The following is a 17,697-nucleotide window of genomic DNA, read 5'->3' as shown; positions in this document are numbered from 1 at the left end:
AATCAAAAACTGGACACCCTGTCACACTTTGACATTCCGTGATGTGACAAGTAGTGACTTGAGTAGTTAGTCAGTAATGTCGCTTTCAATCCCGGTCTTTTCCTAAACCGTGCTAAGCTTTGTGACCTGAAGCTGACTCCCCGTGAAGCCGGTGGTTTATATTGAAATGACCCCCATGCGTTTTAGCCGCGCACAGCGACTGGTACCCCCTCTCGCCCCCCCGTCTGCAACAACTGCCGAGCCGGTTATTCCATCGTGTTCATCCGCCAAGCAAAAGGGGTGTGGACCCCTGCTGTAGAGCATGCGTACAATGTGTTTGTGATACAAAAATACCCAGGTGGTATTTGGAATGGCTGATCCCAACGGGAATCTGTAGCAAACTCTTCAGTTTGTCTTTCCTGCGCTCTTGTCAACCTCACATTATTGAATATTAAACATGATTCTCTCTGGCAATAAATTGGATCTTGTGAATGTGTCTCATGTCTACTGGGGATGGGATCACATTAAGTAAAGCACACAGCCTAAGTAAGGATAATAAAATGACAGCATGTAGGCATATCTTACGATTAATGATTCATGTTCGAGATGAAACCTAATTTAGCTCTTTGGTGTGTCAAATAATGTTTCACTCAAAGTTAATGGGTAGGTCCAATCAAAGAACTGGTGGCCTATTGGCTTACGATGCTATCTGTCTGTGTCAGGTATCGGGCTGAAACGGGGATCATTTATCCCTCAGTGGAACATGTACATGTATATTGTACTGCTCCGGTTTCCTTTACCAGCAGCAAGGAGACTAAACATACATAAGATATTTCAACCTTTAATAGGACTTACATTATAGTGTGTACAGTACAATACATTATTGTATAATACTATTTAACACCGCCAGAAAACATTAATAACTTTATTTGGTTGGTTGTCTGTCCCCCTGAAACACGGCCAATAAAGAAGTATTAAATCATGACCTTTGGTGACACAAATCAGGAGACAAGACAGGAGAACGTTAGTGTGAATTAAAAATTGCGGAGAATGAACTCACTTACTACTCTACAGAAATGTATTGAAAATAAAAATGAGCTCTTGCAGCAAATGTTTTAATTTGTTGGGCCATAACCTGTAGGGAGCATTGTGATTGTGACAGTAGGTCAGGTGACATGGTGAAAGAAATGGGGTGATGGACTGATCAAACAAACTGAACTTTCGCCTGGGAAAGTTTTGCAAAATCAATTAATTCCACCGTACATATTAATTTTCAAGAGTTTCATAGAGCAGTTTTGTTGATTTTAAATATGGGAGCACTGATCTTAGATGAGGAAAACAAGTTTTATCGGTACACTCCTATAAGAAAGCTGCGTACAAGTGACAGTGTCAGCAAAAAACAAACCAAATGATCTAGTAAAAGACACCAGAGACGCATCGGATTTTATAATATCGCACTCTGGATAAGTATATGTATATGATCCCTTAAAATCTCTCAGTTATTTGCCGTAATCTGTGAGTTCCACCAAAATGACTTGAAGCCATTTGAAGCTGCACAGGTGAGCAGGCGCATTCATTTCACGGTGCTGCAAAACAAAGCCGGTGTTTCATTTTTGTACAGAGATCTGTAAAACTTTTAAACACCTCCTTTGAAAGAATTGTTTTCTCTATAATGGGGTGAACAGAGCTGCGGCAACAACATGCAGGTGCATTAAACCACTGAAGAGTCTTTTTAAACAGTAAGGGATAAATGGCCTGCCCGTGCCTTCACGCTCTCTCTCCATCATTTCCCCCTCTAATTTCCTCCTTTCCCACAGCTGCACGGTGCTGCATGCACAACAACAATGTTCAGAAGACGGCACCTCCTCCTTTACGCCAGCTGTTGCATATTTCATCACATCATCAGAGTCAGAGAGGAGAAGAAGGAGGTGCCAAAAAAAGAGACGAAATGAGGAAATATAGAAAAGAGCTCAGAGGAATAAGAGTGGAGTATTTGTCCTCGAGCATCATCCCCCCCCCCCCCCGCGCCTTGTGGACGCTGTGGCCGCCTGCTATGCGCCTGCTGCGGTGCCGTCCTCCTCTCCACAGTCTCGCAGCGCTGGTTCTGCCTGATAGGATGATTTGCCACTTCATTACTAATTGATAATCGCCGGAGAGAAACGCTAATTAGCCCAAGTGCTGAATGGTGCAGCTAGCATGCTGACATTTTCAGCTTCCCCATAATGACGCTATTGATGCTGGTGAAGCCGTCGCCTCCTCACACACTGTGCAAGACGGGGATAAAGCAAAAGAGATTGAGCCACAGATGGGGTGGCTTGGATTGGGGAGGTGGCGTTTATGAGGGAGAGCGAGAACTTGTCTGCAGGAAAGTCCTCGTGGCTTTACAATAAAATCACAGTGATGCGAACTGTCCTCCAGTCCCAATCTCAACTCTGTCAATGAGATTAACACTTGTTACTTGTTATGACAGGATATTTTCTGATTCATTTACATCGTACAGGTAATTATAAAAGTTAACACTGATCTTCCTTGTAATCTTGTGATGCTTTGCACATTTGATGACAATTCCTCCATTCTTAGTTAGTTGTTAAACTTAGGTCATTGAAATAAATTACAACAAATTATTTTTTATTAACTGTAACTTAAGGCTAGACGTGTTGGACTTTCCAAATTATTTTTATTAAATTATATATATATATATATATATATATATATATATATATATAGTAGGGGTGTAACGATTCATTTTAACAACGATTCGATTCGGTTCATGGTTGCCGATTCGATTCATGGACGATCTGGATTAATTTAGAACGATTCGATTCGGTTCGATTCAGTGACTTGAAATCGATTCAGTAACTTTACTGGACAGTGCAGGCAAAGTTTCTGAGATCCCTGTTGTTTCTTGTATGGAAATCAGGTTTAAATTAATGATGGATATTATAAACAAGCAAACAACAATTAATGGCAAATGTATTAACCTTTCATTTGAATCAAGTGCCATTTTCAATGTAAACATTACACAATAATTACACAATGTTTGGATCAATTCACAGAACCCCAGATTTTCAACCACATTGTAGGGTCGCATGTCTTTACAGATAAACTTGTTACTGTGATGTTGAGTTTGGTGCTGGCGAGGCCTGAGGGGTCTGCAGAGCTGGAGTTTCCTGCTGCTGCTGCAGCGGTGACGCTGCTAGAGGTCCTGACTGTCGGCGTGGTTTAATCCCACGGCGCCTCAGTAGATGGCCGGAAAGATTTGTTGTGTTTCCGTGTTTTTTTATTTGGCTTCTACATAAAATGTTTCCACACGCTGGATCGATAAGTTGGTTTGTAAATGTCTCGCTCGCAGTCGTCTCCTCCACGCTGTGTTTCGCGCAGCTGCTGCTGCGTACTGATGACGTCACAGACAGGCAGACTGAATCCAGTAATGTTTAACGTGTCTAAAGTGCTAAAAAACAAAAAAACAAACACACATCCATACCGTTTTTGTGCTTAAATCCAATGTGCAGTTACCAAGTATCGATACAAATCAATTATGTACCATTTCAATCGATTTGTAATCGATATGTGTCGTCCGGAATGCCGATTTGCGGAGCACAGATCGATTCAGTTGGATCGCAGGAATATAAAACGATTAATCGATTCAGTGGATGAATCGTTACACCCCTAATATATATATGTATATTGATTACAGATCCGATCGGACGGTGCACACTTACTTACACAGTAATCTTTTACTGGAATCCTTCAATTGTATTGCCTTCCTGGCTTTAATGCTAGATGACTTTAATGTAGATAAACCCTCTGACTACCTACAACCTTTAGGCATAAAGAACCAATCAGATCAGAAGTTACGGTTCTGTGTCCAATCACCTGTCAGGACTTGTTTGGCCCATTAGGTGCGAACACCTGCAAAATACACTTCCGAGCACCTCTGGGCTCCCTCTGCTCTTCTGGCAGCCGGCCTTCCACTGCCTGGAATCATTTTGTGTAATTGGTATTGACATAGTGTGACCGGGAGAGGATAAGCAAGAACGTTCTCCCGTCGTCCTCTGTAAAATTAACAGCTTGTGACGCGCTGGAGAACTCCGGAAGGGGTCACGATGACAGCTTCAGTCAAGAGGGCGACCAGTAGAGGACTCGCAAATGATCAGAGTTCTTTCCAGATGGAGGCTAATGCTGCTCTCTCTCACTGATCAGGATTACACACATAACGATATCGGCCACGGTGTCTGACAGCTCAAACATCCTCAACATGATATACTTCTTCCCTGTAAGCAACCGCCTGCTCAAATAGGAAAGGTTGCCCCAAACTTTTTGGGTCATGGTCCGGTTTCCAGTAAAAAAAATGGTTTCACTGCACAGAGTTTAAGGTGTAGGGCAGGTGGGGGCAAACTTTTTGGCTCAGGGGCCACATTGACTTTTAAAATTTGACAGACGGGCCGGCCGGTATCAGATGGATAGAGAGTGTTTATGTCAACCAATATAAATTATAAGTAAAAGCCAATAACTAAAAAGTAAAGTGAACTTACATTTTTACATTACATTGCATTTCAGTGGGAACTGAGTGTTGTTGGTCCCCCTTTTTTGCCAGTGCATGATAGTTTGGTGTCAACTTTGTTGTGGGAATTCTCAGGACAGATCTGAAGTGTTCATCCGTTAACTGGGATCTGTGGCGTGATTTGTTGGTTTTCATCCCGCTGAACGTCTGCTCGACCACTAATGCAGAGCCAAACAACACCAGCATCCTCTGTTTGCAAACTTGGGCTTCGCTTGGTGAAGCATAGAATTCAGCCAGGTTAAGGGGGTTGAACTTCTCCTTTAAGACGGCGTCACATTGAAGATCAATGAGTTCCAATTCCAAGTCAACTTGGCTTTGAAGGCTCTCACTCTCTCGTTTGTGTACACTTTCATGCACAAACTGATCTTTCCCTTGTAGCTTCATGTTTAGGTCATTGTGTCAGTATGTTCACAGCAAAAGCAAAATCACAAAGCCAATCTGCGTCGCTCAGCTTTGGAAAACCATCAGCTTTCCGGATTGTTATATTGTTATATTATATATATATATTCGTTTTTGCCGTATAAAACGGACCATGTCTTCGTGGCGCGCTTGCCTGTGTGGGGGGAGCGGGTGAGTAGCGCAGACAGCAGCAGCTGTACTCGCAGCCCGATGGGGTGCAGAAAGCGCGGCACCGCTGTCCTCCGCCGCACGGCACGTAAAGACCGCTGGAACGCTTCTCCGTTCCCGACTTGAGTTAAGAAACATCGATGCTGGTCTTTTGCCGTCATCGTGCTTTGGGAAACTCAAGTCGGGAACGGACAAGTGTTACAGGGGCCGTTACTATAATTTATAATTCATAATACTCGGCGGGCCAGATCAGAACGCTCAACGGGCCGGTCCGGCCCGCGGGCCGTAGTTTACCCACCCTACACTGTAGGGAATACATATTAAAAAATAAAAAGATAAAACCTGCATAAAAACGAGACTGAGGGTAATGGGAGACAATGACAGCCGAAGTAGTAGTAGAAAAGTGATTGTCCACCAGCTGGGCAAATCAAGTCCTTTCCCAAATCCATGCTAACGTTTGAAACATTTTCTCTTTCAAAGAAGCTCTCCTGACCGTTTTACTAACTCCAGCCAGCCCGTGAGCCTGAATTTGATAGTTTTAGTGTCTAATATTGCCAAGGAGCGGTTTATACATCCCAGCATGTCTCATATAGGCATGATGGGAGTGCCTAAACATCCTTTGTCTCTCGAAGAATGAGACACAAGGGGGACGGGGGACACAACAGAGACATCTCTCCAGCATGTTGAGGCCATGGATGAAGAATCAACTGGAGGCTGTTTTCATAGGACAAATAACTTTGCACTTTAACACCACATGGAAAGTGGTATTAAACCAAAAAGAGTTCAACCAAATCCTGAGCCAATTTTTTTTCTTTTTTTTAAACGACGTACAATAATTTTTAACATTTTAAATGTTTAGATTGATTTGATGCATGTAAATGGTCTGTGTCAGAATATGCAGTAACTTTTAACTTTGCAGTAACTTAGGTAACTTTTATCTACCTTTCATCTCTCCCATGTCCAGAGTCTTCCCCAACTGCTCCAGCAGATCCGCTCTAGCAGCATTTTTCTTGTGCTTTTTACCATCATAATGTTGCTGAGCCATTCCAGGGTTGTTGAACCAGGCGTTACATAGCTGACAGTAGCGGTCTGAGTCGCGGCGCTGTCGCGGGGAGGTCATGGGAGACGTTTCTGGGGAGCTCTTTACAGGACTGGGAGATGCCTCTGAAAGTAGAACAGAAATACAACGTTTAATTGAGTGTCTGTAAGAACTTTTACTGGTTCTGAAGGAAACATGAGTGACTTGTGTCTTTTTTCAACAAGTGCAAACGATTTACTAAATCCTTTTTACCTCGGACCATCTTAAAGAAACATTTACTGAATACCATTTTGTTCAATATAAAATTAATAAATAAATGACTAAATAAACATGCATGAAATAAATGCACAAATAAATTATTTATACTTGAATTGTTACTTGTGTCACGGTGTGGTTTCACTTCCTGTTGTGTTTTGTAGTTTTCTGCCACTCGTGTCCCCGGGTAACTTCACTTCCTGCCTTGTCCCGTCATCCCCTGTGATCGTCTAATAGTTTCCACCTGTGTCCAATCACCTGCACCTCCCTTGTGTATTTAAGCCATGTGTCTCCTGTGTCACTTGTCGCGTCATTGTCTTTAGCCACGCATGTCCTGTCTTTGTCTTGGATACCCATAGTTCATGCCTGAGTGTTTTGCCCCTTGGATTTTTGACCTTTTGACTATTAAAGTCTTTTTGTATTGGAAAACTCTGCGTCTGAGTCCTGCCTCCCACCCGCTCCCGTGACAGAATGACGCGACCAAGAAAGGACTCAGCAGAGTTTTTTCCCTTGGACGAGTTCAGGGGAACCCGTCTGGCAATGGGCGGTCCACGGAGTCTCCAGCGGGCTGCCCGTAGTGGGGGAACTGTCCTCCCGGGGGTTCCAGCTGGGTACTTGTACTACTCCGTCTCCCCATCTGGAGCCCTCAGTAGGCATCTGGGTCACCATCCGCCGCCCCCCACATGGTCCCCAGAGGAGGAGACCATTTCGTGGTCGTCTGGCGGCGATTCGCACTGGGAGCGGGTAATGGACCTTGCGGTCCGACTACAGGCCACCTATGCTCCCCACGCTCGGCCGCAGCGCACTATGTCCAGCGCTGGGCCGCAGCGACGTCCCGACCCCGCTCGGTCGCAGCGCAAGATGTCCAGCGCTGGGCCGCAGCAACGTCCCGACCCCGCTCGGTCGCAGCGCAAGATGTCCCGCGCTGGGCCGCAGCAGATTCCCGTCCCGGCCTCCCGACCCAAGCCCCCGACCCCCGAGCCAGTGCCACGATCCATGTCCCCGACCCCCGAGCCAGTGCCACGATCCATGTCCCCGACCCCCGAGCCAGCGCCACGATCCATGCCCCCGGTACCAGCACCACGTTCCATGCCCCCGACCCGACCAGTTCCGGCGCCACGTTCCATGCCCCCGACCCGACCAGTTCCGGCGCCACGCTCCATGCCCCCGACCCGACCAGTTCCGGCGCCACGCTCCATGCCCCCGACCCGACCAGTTCCGGCGCCACGCTCCATGCCCCCGACCCGACCAGTTCCGGCGCCACGCTCCATGCCCCCGACCCGACCAGTTCCGGCGCCACGCTCCATGCCCCCGACCCGACCAGTTCCGGCGCCACGCTCCATGCCCCCGACTCGGCCAGTCCCCGCTCCGAGACTCTCAGCCATGACCCCGACGCCCCCAGTCCCCGCTCCGAGACTCAGGCTCCCTCCCTCCCATCCCATGGTCCTCTCCCACCCTCCCGTTGGTGATTTGAGGGCCGTCTGGGATCCGGCCCTTGAGGGGGGGGCTATGGGGTGGGTTATGGGGGGGGCTGAGCCGCCGCCGACTGCGGAGGTGTTCCGTGTCCCCGAGCTGGAGCCGACTACGGAGGTGTTCCGTGTCCCCGAGCTGGAGCCGACTACGGAGGTGTTCCCTGTCCCCGAGCTGGAGCCGACTACGGAGGTGTTCCCTGTCCCCGAGCTGGAGCCGACTACGGAGGTGTTCCCTGTCCCCGAGCTGGAGCCGACTACGGAGGTGTTCCCTGTCCCCGAGCTGGAGCCGACTGCGGAGGTGTTCCCTGTCCCCGAGCCGGAGCCGACTGCGGAGGTGTTCCGTGTCCCCGAGCCGGAGCCGACTGCGGAGGTGTTCCGTGTCCCCGAGCCGGAGCCGACTGCGGAGGTGTTCCGTGTCCCCGAGCCGGAGCCGACTGCGGAGGTGTTCCGTGTCCCCGAGCCGGAGCCGACTGCGGAGGTGTTCCGTGTCCCCGAGCCGGAGCCGACTGCGGAGGTGTTCCGTGTCCCCGAGCCGGAGCCGACTGCGGAGGTGTTCCGTGTCCCCGAGCCGGAGCCGACTGCGGAGGTGTTCCGTGTCCCCGAGCCGGAGCCGACTGCGGAGGTGTTCCGTGTCCCCGAGCCGGAGCCGACTGCGGAGGTGTTCCGTGTCCCCGAGCCGGAGCCGACTACCCCGGACGTTTCCAGTGTCCCCGAGCCGGAGCCGACTACCCCGGACGTTTCCAGTGTCCCCGAGCCGGAGCCGACTACCCCGGACGTTTCCAGTGTCCCCGAGCCGGAGCCGACTACCCCGGACGTTTCCAGTGTCCCCGAGCCGGAGCCGACTACCCCGGACGTTTCCAGTGTCCCCGAGCCGGAGCCGACTACCCCGGACGTTTCCAGTGTCCCCGAGCCGGAGCCGACTACCCCGGACGTTTCCAGTGTCCCCGAGCCGGAGCCGACTACCCCGGACGTTTCCAGTGTCCCCGAGCCGGAGCCGACTACCCCGGACGTTTCCAGTGTCCCCGAGCCGGAGCCGACTACCCCGGACGTTTCCAGTGTCCCCGAGCCGGAGCCGACTAACCCGGACGTTTCCCGTGTCCCCGAGCCGGAGCCGACTACCCCGGACGTTTCCCGTGTCCCCGAGCCGGAGCCGACTACCCCGGACGTTTCCCGTGTCCCCGAGCCGACGACGACTACCCCGGAGGTTTCCCGTGTCCCCGTGCCTCCAATTCCAGAGACGTTCCGGAGCCGGCCAAATGGCCGTCCGCCGGGCCGACCACCGGAGGCTCCCCGGCAGTGTGCCTGTCCGCCGGGCCGACCACCGGAGGCTCCCTGGTCGCCTGGCTGCCCGCCGGGCCGCCCGCCAGAGTTTCTCGGGTGGTCCGACCAACGTCTCGGGTTTCCCTCCCCCCCACCCCTTGTTTTGCTCTAGTGTGAGCCGCCTGGAAGTCGGCCCTTGAGGGGGGGGTACTGTCACGGTGTGGTTTCACTTCCTGTTGTGTTTTGTAGTTTTCTGCCACTCGTGTCCCCGGGTAACTTCACTTCCTGCCTTGTCCCGTCATCCCCTGTGATCGTCTAATAGTTTCCACCTGTGTCCAATCACCTGCACCTCCCTTGTGTATTTAAGCCATGTGTCTCCTGTGTCACTTGTCGCGTCATTGTCTTTAGCCACGCATGTCCTGTCTTTGTCTTGGATACCCATAGTTCATGCCTGAGTGTTTTGCCCCTTGGATTTTTGACCTTTTGACTATTAAAGTCTTTTTGTATTGGAAAACTCTGCGTCTGAGTCCTGCCTCCCACCCGCTCCCGTGACAACTTGGTCCATAAATATGAGAAAATCAGGTATGTTTTTAAATGTAACAGATAAATAAAAAGATGCTTCAAATAAATGAGTTATTGTGTCCCACAAAACATACAAAAGCATTCATTTTAAATTAACTTAATATTCATATAGTATTCATACATTTCCAACTGAACTCTCTATGCAGGAAAAATGGCATTAAAATAAAATACTTTTACAGCTTACTACTTACTATAAAATAATAAGTGTTGTGTTTCAGTGAGTGCAGGCTGCTAATGACATGCAAAAAATACATGCTGACTTTTTGAAACCGTAGATTTGTAGCAACAACATGTAAGGGCTTTAATGAGCGATGATCAGCAGCAATGGTTCTGCTGCCCCCTGAATAACAAGTCCTTATCTCCAGTAAACGCATGAAGAGGAAAACCTAAATTCTACTTGGCAAATGGATTAAAGAGCCGACTCTCCTCGTGGCTGCCCACTTGCGGCGTCGTTCATGGCTGACGCCATTAATCCGGAATGGGCGCAGTGAGCGCAATCAATTTAGTCAGTTTTAACACTTGACTGCTCGGTGGACTAAGACAAAATTTAGTGCTGTTCCATTACGTTCCATTACACCAGTGAACATTTCAAAGTGGCAACTGGAGTGAAAAACATTGTGTAGATGGAATGACTACAACCGTAACTGTCAGCACATTACTTTCCGTGAGTTCACAGCTGAACCACATTCAGAGCAGTTTGATTTAGCTGCATGTTTTCCGTTGCCAGTGCTTGGCTATTATGTCAGATTTGAATCTGGGACCTCTTCAAATAATAGGCCAGTGTCAACCGTCAGATTTAATTTAAGCCCCGTAGTACTCTTTGCAAGGAGGTCGGATCCAGAATGAAAGCCAATGGGCTGTTTTCGGATGTAATGTCTTGCTAAGAGAAAAGCAGATTGGGTTGTAAGCCACTAAAGGGCTCTGGCTAGTCGTCCTGCAGCCGGCCTACCCGCTGCGCCTCAGGATGACGGAGCTCCAACTGCCCTTTTGCTGCTCAGTTGACATAATGCATATGGACGAGAAGGTCTAATTCCATCAGGGCTCCTCCTTTCTCCGACATAGGAGACAAAAACTGAAAGAACAGCCCTCTGGAAATCTAAAAGAAGGTAAAATATTGACTATTTCTGGAGAAGAAATATTATTTCCTAATAACATGCTGACTTTATAGTGTACTTTCCGTTTGCTGCTATTCGATATCATTATTAGAAGTGCCATTGTTTCTAATTTCTATAAGTTGTGCACCATTGTTTCCTTGTCTCTTTGATCGTCCTTCCTTTTATCTTGGTGTGTGGATTCAATGCATCTCGAGAAGAGAAGGCTGAGGAGCTACGAGTGAGGATGCACAGCCGTATCGGTATTTTTAACACTTGGAACTGATATAAGAGGCATGACTTATTCAAAAACCAATGAAAGACGTGTACACCTGTCGTTAATCATTGTCTCCGTTGCTAATATTTTGATCAGACAATGAAAAAAGACACGCCATCTTGTATTGTTCTTCATAGTTCACTTCATAGGTCACCAGGGAAGATGGGACATGTGGAATATTATAGGATGTTTATATCAAAGATTGAAGAGAAAAAATAGGAAGCAAGCGTGATAAACTAAAGTAAGGAGAATATGTTTACACTCAGGAATTAAAGGGTAATGATTACAGGGCCTTAGCATAGCTCATTTATCATCATCAGTGTGACCTCGCCGTACAGTATCCTCCTCCAGCGGCGCGTAATCACACTGATTCAATATTCTTTACGACGGAGTTCCGGCCATTTGTCTCCCGGCCCAGCAGTTTTATGTGTTTACGTTCAAGGTGACAGACTCCTCATTCATATCATGCCATCTTTTTGCACGGTGGCTCTCCAGTCTCGTAGATAAACCCGGCAGCCACATAAAAGGAACAAAACCCCCTTTTTCCTCCCATTTAGTGAGCGTCATTAGAGCCATACTGTTCAACACCTCCTTTGATTGAGGGTTGAGCTCGGCTCAGAGGGCGGGACTCACTGCCATCGCCGGGAGGCAGATGGCGTCGCCTCGGTGTGGCACCTGCTGGATGAGGGCACTTGGAAATGAAAAAGCCCTCGCTTCTCCATATTGTAGGTTTGAATGTCGACGAGAGAAACAATTGCCTTCATTTTCTGCACGGACATGAATACATAAGCTGCTAAGCAGGCGCCTGAAAACACTGCAGAGGAATCCAGCTGTATCCTGGAGCGATCCAATTTTTTTTGACAGTGATGTCTGAGAAGAACATTTTTTGGGGGGGGGAATCATCGGTACACCAGGGCATGAATCATCCTGGCCTGATGGTCTTGATTTATCATCATCAAGTCGTGGAGGCAGTACACATGCCACATTCTGTAATGGAAGCATTGTAGCTGGTTAGTCACACAAACATACAGCATCAGCTTATTGGCCTGGTGGGTTTTGCTCTGCAGACGGAAGTCTGATTCTGATTCTGATTTTTCATTCCTGTCCTTAAGGGGACAGAGTCGCTGAGGTGGAAATAATCAGATTCACGTCACTCTGTCTTTGTAGGCAGGGACGTGCGTACAGCTCTCGCTGAATGAGAAGCTTACATTTCAATCAGCCTATTTACATGAACGGCCTTATTTTCACAATACAATTTTAATGCAAATGTGTTTCACGGCCGAGCAGCTTTTGTTTGTGCTGCAGAATTAAGACAAATGAAGCTTCAGTCAAAGTTCAGTCAGAAAGACAAGCTTTGTAACCCTGTTCATTGATCAGGGTTTTGTATCTTCTCCCTGTGGTTACTCCACCAGTTTACTGGGGGGCGCGTTTGATGAGCCAACCACACCTTCACACCGTTTCCTTGAGCCAAACTAAAAACTGTGCTCCTCTCTGCTGCTGCCCGTGATCATTTCTGCAATTTCATTTGAAGATGTAGTTTATCATTGACCAATCTAGTAATACAAGTAACAATACATTAGTAATCAGATCTAGTGCTTGAGGAATTGAATGTATTATACATATTTTGCATTGTTCATTCTGTACACATGACATCCATCGTCGTCTGTCCATCCCGGGAGAGGGATCCTCCTCTGACCTTCTCCCTGAGGTTTCTTCCCTGTTTTCCCCATGGAAGTGTTTTTCATGATGTGTGGATGTGAGGGTTTCGGGACAGAGGATGTCTGCGACTGTAAAGCCCTCTGAGGCAAATTTGTAATTTGCGATTTTGGGTTATACAAAACAAAATGAATTGAAAAGCTAACATATGCCCCTCAAAGCCTACAATAAATGTCTCATGTGCCACATGGATGCATCGACTACCTGCCCTACATTCCCTCCTTACACGGCATTTGTATGCAGACAGAGAAGCACTACAAGGTAGACCTATTTAGCTGGAACAAGGTTAGACATCTAAGGAGATTTAGTGAGGAGAGGAGATCAAAGTACTCTTGTCCATGGCTTATCTACAATGGTGCCACTCCTCGACCTCTCCTTGGCCCACAGAACCAGTCAAAATATCAAATCAAATTATTTTCTCATATTGTTATTTAGCTTCCAAGGAAGAATCTCAAGCTGTCTATATAAAGCGAAAGGTCATTTGCATCCAGCTGCTATCTGAACCAAGTCAACCAAGTTCTCAAAATGTGTGACCATGTGAGTGTATAAATTATATGTAATGAAGTTATTAAACATAAAAATAGATATATAATATATATCTATATTGTCCTTCAACTAGTGGCGATCTGTCGACAGCTGATGGTCATGATATTTATTTGGATGGCTTCTCTCCCATCGACCTTGATCAACTGACAATTTTAAGTCCGAACCTTCTCGCTGTCTGTTTGATCCGATTCCGACTAGGCTGCTTGAACACGTTTTACCTTTAGTTTGCACATCTTTGCTGGATATTCTGAATCAGTCTTTGTTGAGGGGACATGTACCACAGTCCTTCCAGATGGCTGCGATTAAACCTTTTCTTAAGAATCCTACTCTTGATTCAGAGGTGTCGGCTAACTATAGACCTATCTAATCTAACCTTCCTCTTTAAGATCCTTGAGAAATCAGTTGTGTGAATTTCTACATAACAATATGCATGTTGGCCCAGTACACAAAGTGCAGCTAAGGCTGATAGTTTTATCATTAGCTTGGCAGGTATTTTATCATTATCAATCCTAAAAGTTGCTCAATGAAAAGTTAGGAGAACAGTGTAGATATTACAGTTGATCCTGAAATGATCACGACTTCCTGCGACACACACAGATGTTTGTCTGGACCAGTGGACCAAGTGGCTGAGATTGCGCATCTGTGATGGACCACCGCTGGTGAAGCTAAAAAGACACTTTTTGATTTGAAAAATGCTCATTGGTCAATGGAGCTGTGAGGGTTGATGCATTTTCTTTCATTGTACATCTTATCATGATTAATCCATGTCAACAGATTGACACTTAGTTATACATGAAGAAAGAGCCACGGACATGTTCACTTTAGTCCCTTCCCAGTAAATCAGTGCAGGGACACAATGAGCAGCAGATGTTAAAGGAAGTGACATTCATGGCAGCTATTGCGCTCACGGCACGAAAAATTGGAAAAGCGCCAGAATTCGGAGACAGTTCTTATTGAAACCATGTGGAGGAATATAAAAATACATTGGGCTGTGGTTAGATAAAAATACTAATGACAAATTAACATTTATTCAACCTCTTGAGCTGAAATTAAATCTGGATAGTAATTAAAACCTATCAAAAAAACTGGCAATGGATATTCAATTAAATATGCATGCAGATCAGCATGTATATATGGATATATGGGTCTGTGAAAATATTCAAATGAATGATTGAAAAGGCAACCAAGGATTATGTGGTGGCTTACAGAGGCTATGGGTAATACAGTAGCTGAGGATACAGCCTGCGAGAAAAACATGAAATATTTATTTGTCGGATAAAATAATTGCGTGTTAAGAAAGAGAATTTTAAATTCAAATCAAAATTGTGATTGCAGATTGGCGATTGAGCATTTTTTTAAATGTTTATCATGGGTTTTAATTTAGGGTCATGAACCCTAAAGTAATGATGAAGACTATTTTTCCAAAGGGGAAAAAGGCTTAAGTCGACATTATGAGACTCTCCCATGACAACAGAGGTGCTTTATATTCTCATGAGTGTTTATTGATGGTATTTTCAAATAGCATCACATGAATGAATGAATGTTTGGGGTGAAAGAAGGGGGAAAATGCTCAGAAAGCTACGGATTGCAGCTGAATACCGGCTGACAGCAAGCTGGAGGAACAGAGCGGTCCCTATAGGCCCGCTGATCAACACAGGAATCTGGCCAGTCTGCTGATGTACTTATGAAGAAATCAATAGATGGGCCTCCCGGTGCCCTGGATTTATCTTCCTGACATGTACTATTTGTGACAGATCTGGGTGCCTGTATCGTAGAGGTGCTTTAAATTAATGTTCAGAGGGAAAAACAACACCAAAGCATGCTTGTTCTGACCTCTTTAACCCACTTTCAACTGCGGTATGGGTTGCTGGCACAAAAGAACCCCACTCATACACCGAATGGAGCTGCTGTGAATGTATGGTGTTTTTCATAATAACTGTACTGTACAGTTAAATGTTCATACCGTGCATGTAAATTAATGGCATAAAACAGTACTTTACGTGAAGAAGCGAAGTTCAGCACCCATGTTGAACTGTCTATTTGTAATTTAAAGTGTCTGTGACAACAAGATACGTAAAATATTCACACTGCCCGTTGCCTACCAATCATTGTAGAGTGAAAAGTTGTGACTGACTTCACTTCGTCTTCTTTCTGTTTTAAAAGGTCATATAATGTTGGTCCGTTTCATTACATTACTTTTATGAGTGGTAAAGAAAGCTCTGTAACTAATACTCCATTGGCTCTAGTAAAACTATGATGAATGTAGTCGTGATACACACTAGTGAAAAGGTTTACAGTTACATAAACAGAGCTGGGCAATTCCCCATGTATCTAATATTCAAGCAATAAGGTACGAGAGGCTGTACTTTATCGTCCAATAATGTAACAGTTCGGGGGTGTTGTTAGCTATTGAGAATAAGTGACAAATTGAGTGGTTATATTATATTATATTATTCATTTTGGATACTTCTCTTGTTCCAAACAGGCAAAACAAGAGCAGAGAGAGATTAATGCGAACGCAGGAATACATGAGCACGGAGCCCACAGATGGATCACAGGCTGTAAACGCAGCACAGGAAGCAGAATCAGGAGGATATTGCTGCAGCACTTTAGGTCAAGACAATCGAGCAGACTGCAAACTAGGTCCGGAGACAGAGCTCATGAATTCTTGCCAACTGAATTGTGTTTTCTTTCAATCCAGGTGCACTACGGAAGGTTTTCCTTCAGTAGTGCAATATTAGGTGCAAATACAGTCTGAAGTAGCTCTGCAGACTTCCCCCGTTATGTTCTACTTCCTACATCATTCTGATGCTGCTAAAGTGAAAAGAATCATTTTTCTTCTCCACGAAATATTTCAAAAGATCTGTTTACCAAACACCAAATCAAGCACAAGAGCTTTGTGTCCCCTGTGACCTTTGCTCATTATTCTCACACAACGGCCAATTTGTAAGAACATTGCAGGTGAGCAGCTGTCAGTGGATTACAACAGCCAGAAGAACCTCCATCGCCCCGGAGATAAAAAGCAGTCGGTGATTAAATCTAAATAACGCACGGATGGATGATCACAGAAAAAGCTTGTGAGCTTGTGAGCTTGCTGCTAGTGAGTTGTAATTGGTGCCAGAATAGTTTACAGAAATCATAGAGCAGCAGGGGCCCAACTCTTGTGGCCCTTTAGGGGCTGAAACTGAAAGTTAATAGTGATGCACTGAAAGCAAACACCTAATGTCTTTTATAGCATCGACACCAAGGTGCTTTAAATGGATAAATTTAATTAAAAACTGCTCGTCAATTGTAGCTGTCAGAATAAAGTTTTACCATGTATTGTGTCCACAATCTTAGTTTGTAGTGTAGCATGTTAACATGCTAACATTTGCGTATATAGACTAAACACAATGTACACCTGAGGGTGATGTAAATTTTGAAGGTATATGGTCATAAACAAACAGCAGCTATAAAGCTGACGCGCTGCAGGATTCGTCCTGTGGGGACTATGACTGAACTTTATTGTTCACACACATTATAATGAATACAATAATGAATATTCTGGGGACAACGAATATCTGAACAAAATATCATCTAAATCAAGCCAATCATTGGTATAATACAATCTGACCAACCACTGCATCATCATCATCATCATCATCATCATCATCATCAACACTGATGCTATATACGTCATTGTGCAAGATGCCTCCCATTAAACAACAAAAACTATAATCTAACACATGGGTCTGTTCTCATTTCCTTATGGGATCATTCTGTCTCGTGGGCATCTGAGGAAAATGTACAGCAATCAAATTTCAAGGTGAGCTCAAAGGTAACAGAGGAGGGTGGGGAGTATGTGGGCACAGAGTTAAAGTGGATCGGAGACAGATTTCATTTATAACTGGCCATCCAGAAGTATTCTCCTAATGGGAGCGACAAACTAATGTCATGTAATGGCCACAAGTATCCCGTTTTGTGGCGCTTGTTTGTTATTCCTCGTGCTCACTAAACAGGGTCGATGGAATACAGAGAGGTCAGGTGATTTAACAAAATGATCAAAAGAGACATACTGTGTATTGAGGTTGTATTTACCTCTGCTTTGTACTTGTTATGCAACAACATTGTGCAAGCGCAATGTGGAGGAACCATTTAAGGGAGTGAATTTAAATACTGTACTTATGCCAAAATGTACTTGTGCAAAAACACAGCAGACAGAAAGTTTACAGAAGAAGCCGAGTTAAAAGAAGAACAATTAACGGCCCTGCTGGTGATCCTGACTCGCACATCCACCCTGTGTGGATGTGATGTTTCAGAGCAGTGAAACAAAACGGTGCAACCATTCACTAATGTATCCACTGGGTAAT

The 17,697-nt window shown here is 45.8% G+C and overlaps 1 protein-coding gene across 1 annotated transcript in view; it reads right to left on the bottom strand.

Annotated features, from left to right (window-relative positions):
• zmat4b (zinc finger, matrin-type 4b) overlaps positions 1 to 17,697 on the bottom strand; it is an 82,559-nt gene that overhangs the window by 16,888 nt on the left and 47,974 nt on the right. Inside the window, exon 5 of the mRNA XM_040196293.2 lies at positions 6,053 to 6,274. Coding sequence (XP_040052227.1) covers positions 6,053 to 6,274 — 222 coding nt within the window. The remainder of the gene's footprint in view (positions 1 to 6,052; positions 6,275 to 17,697) is intronic.

Source organism: Gasterosteus aculeatus, chromosome 13 (genome assembly GCF_964276395.1).
Source record: "Gasterosteus aculeatus chromosome 13, fGasAcu3.hap1.1, whole genome shotgun sequence".
Classification (NCBI taxonomy): domain Eukaryota; kingdom Metazoa; phylum Chordata; class Actinopteri; order Perciformes; family Gasterosteidae; genus Gasterosteus; species Gasterosteus aculeatus.
The sequence above is the reverse complement of the archived record's forward strand: the minus strand, read 5'-3'. Positions and strand labels throughout refer to the sequence as shown.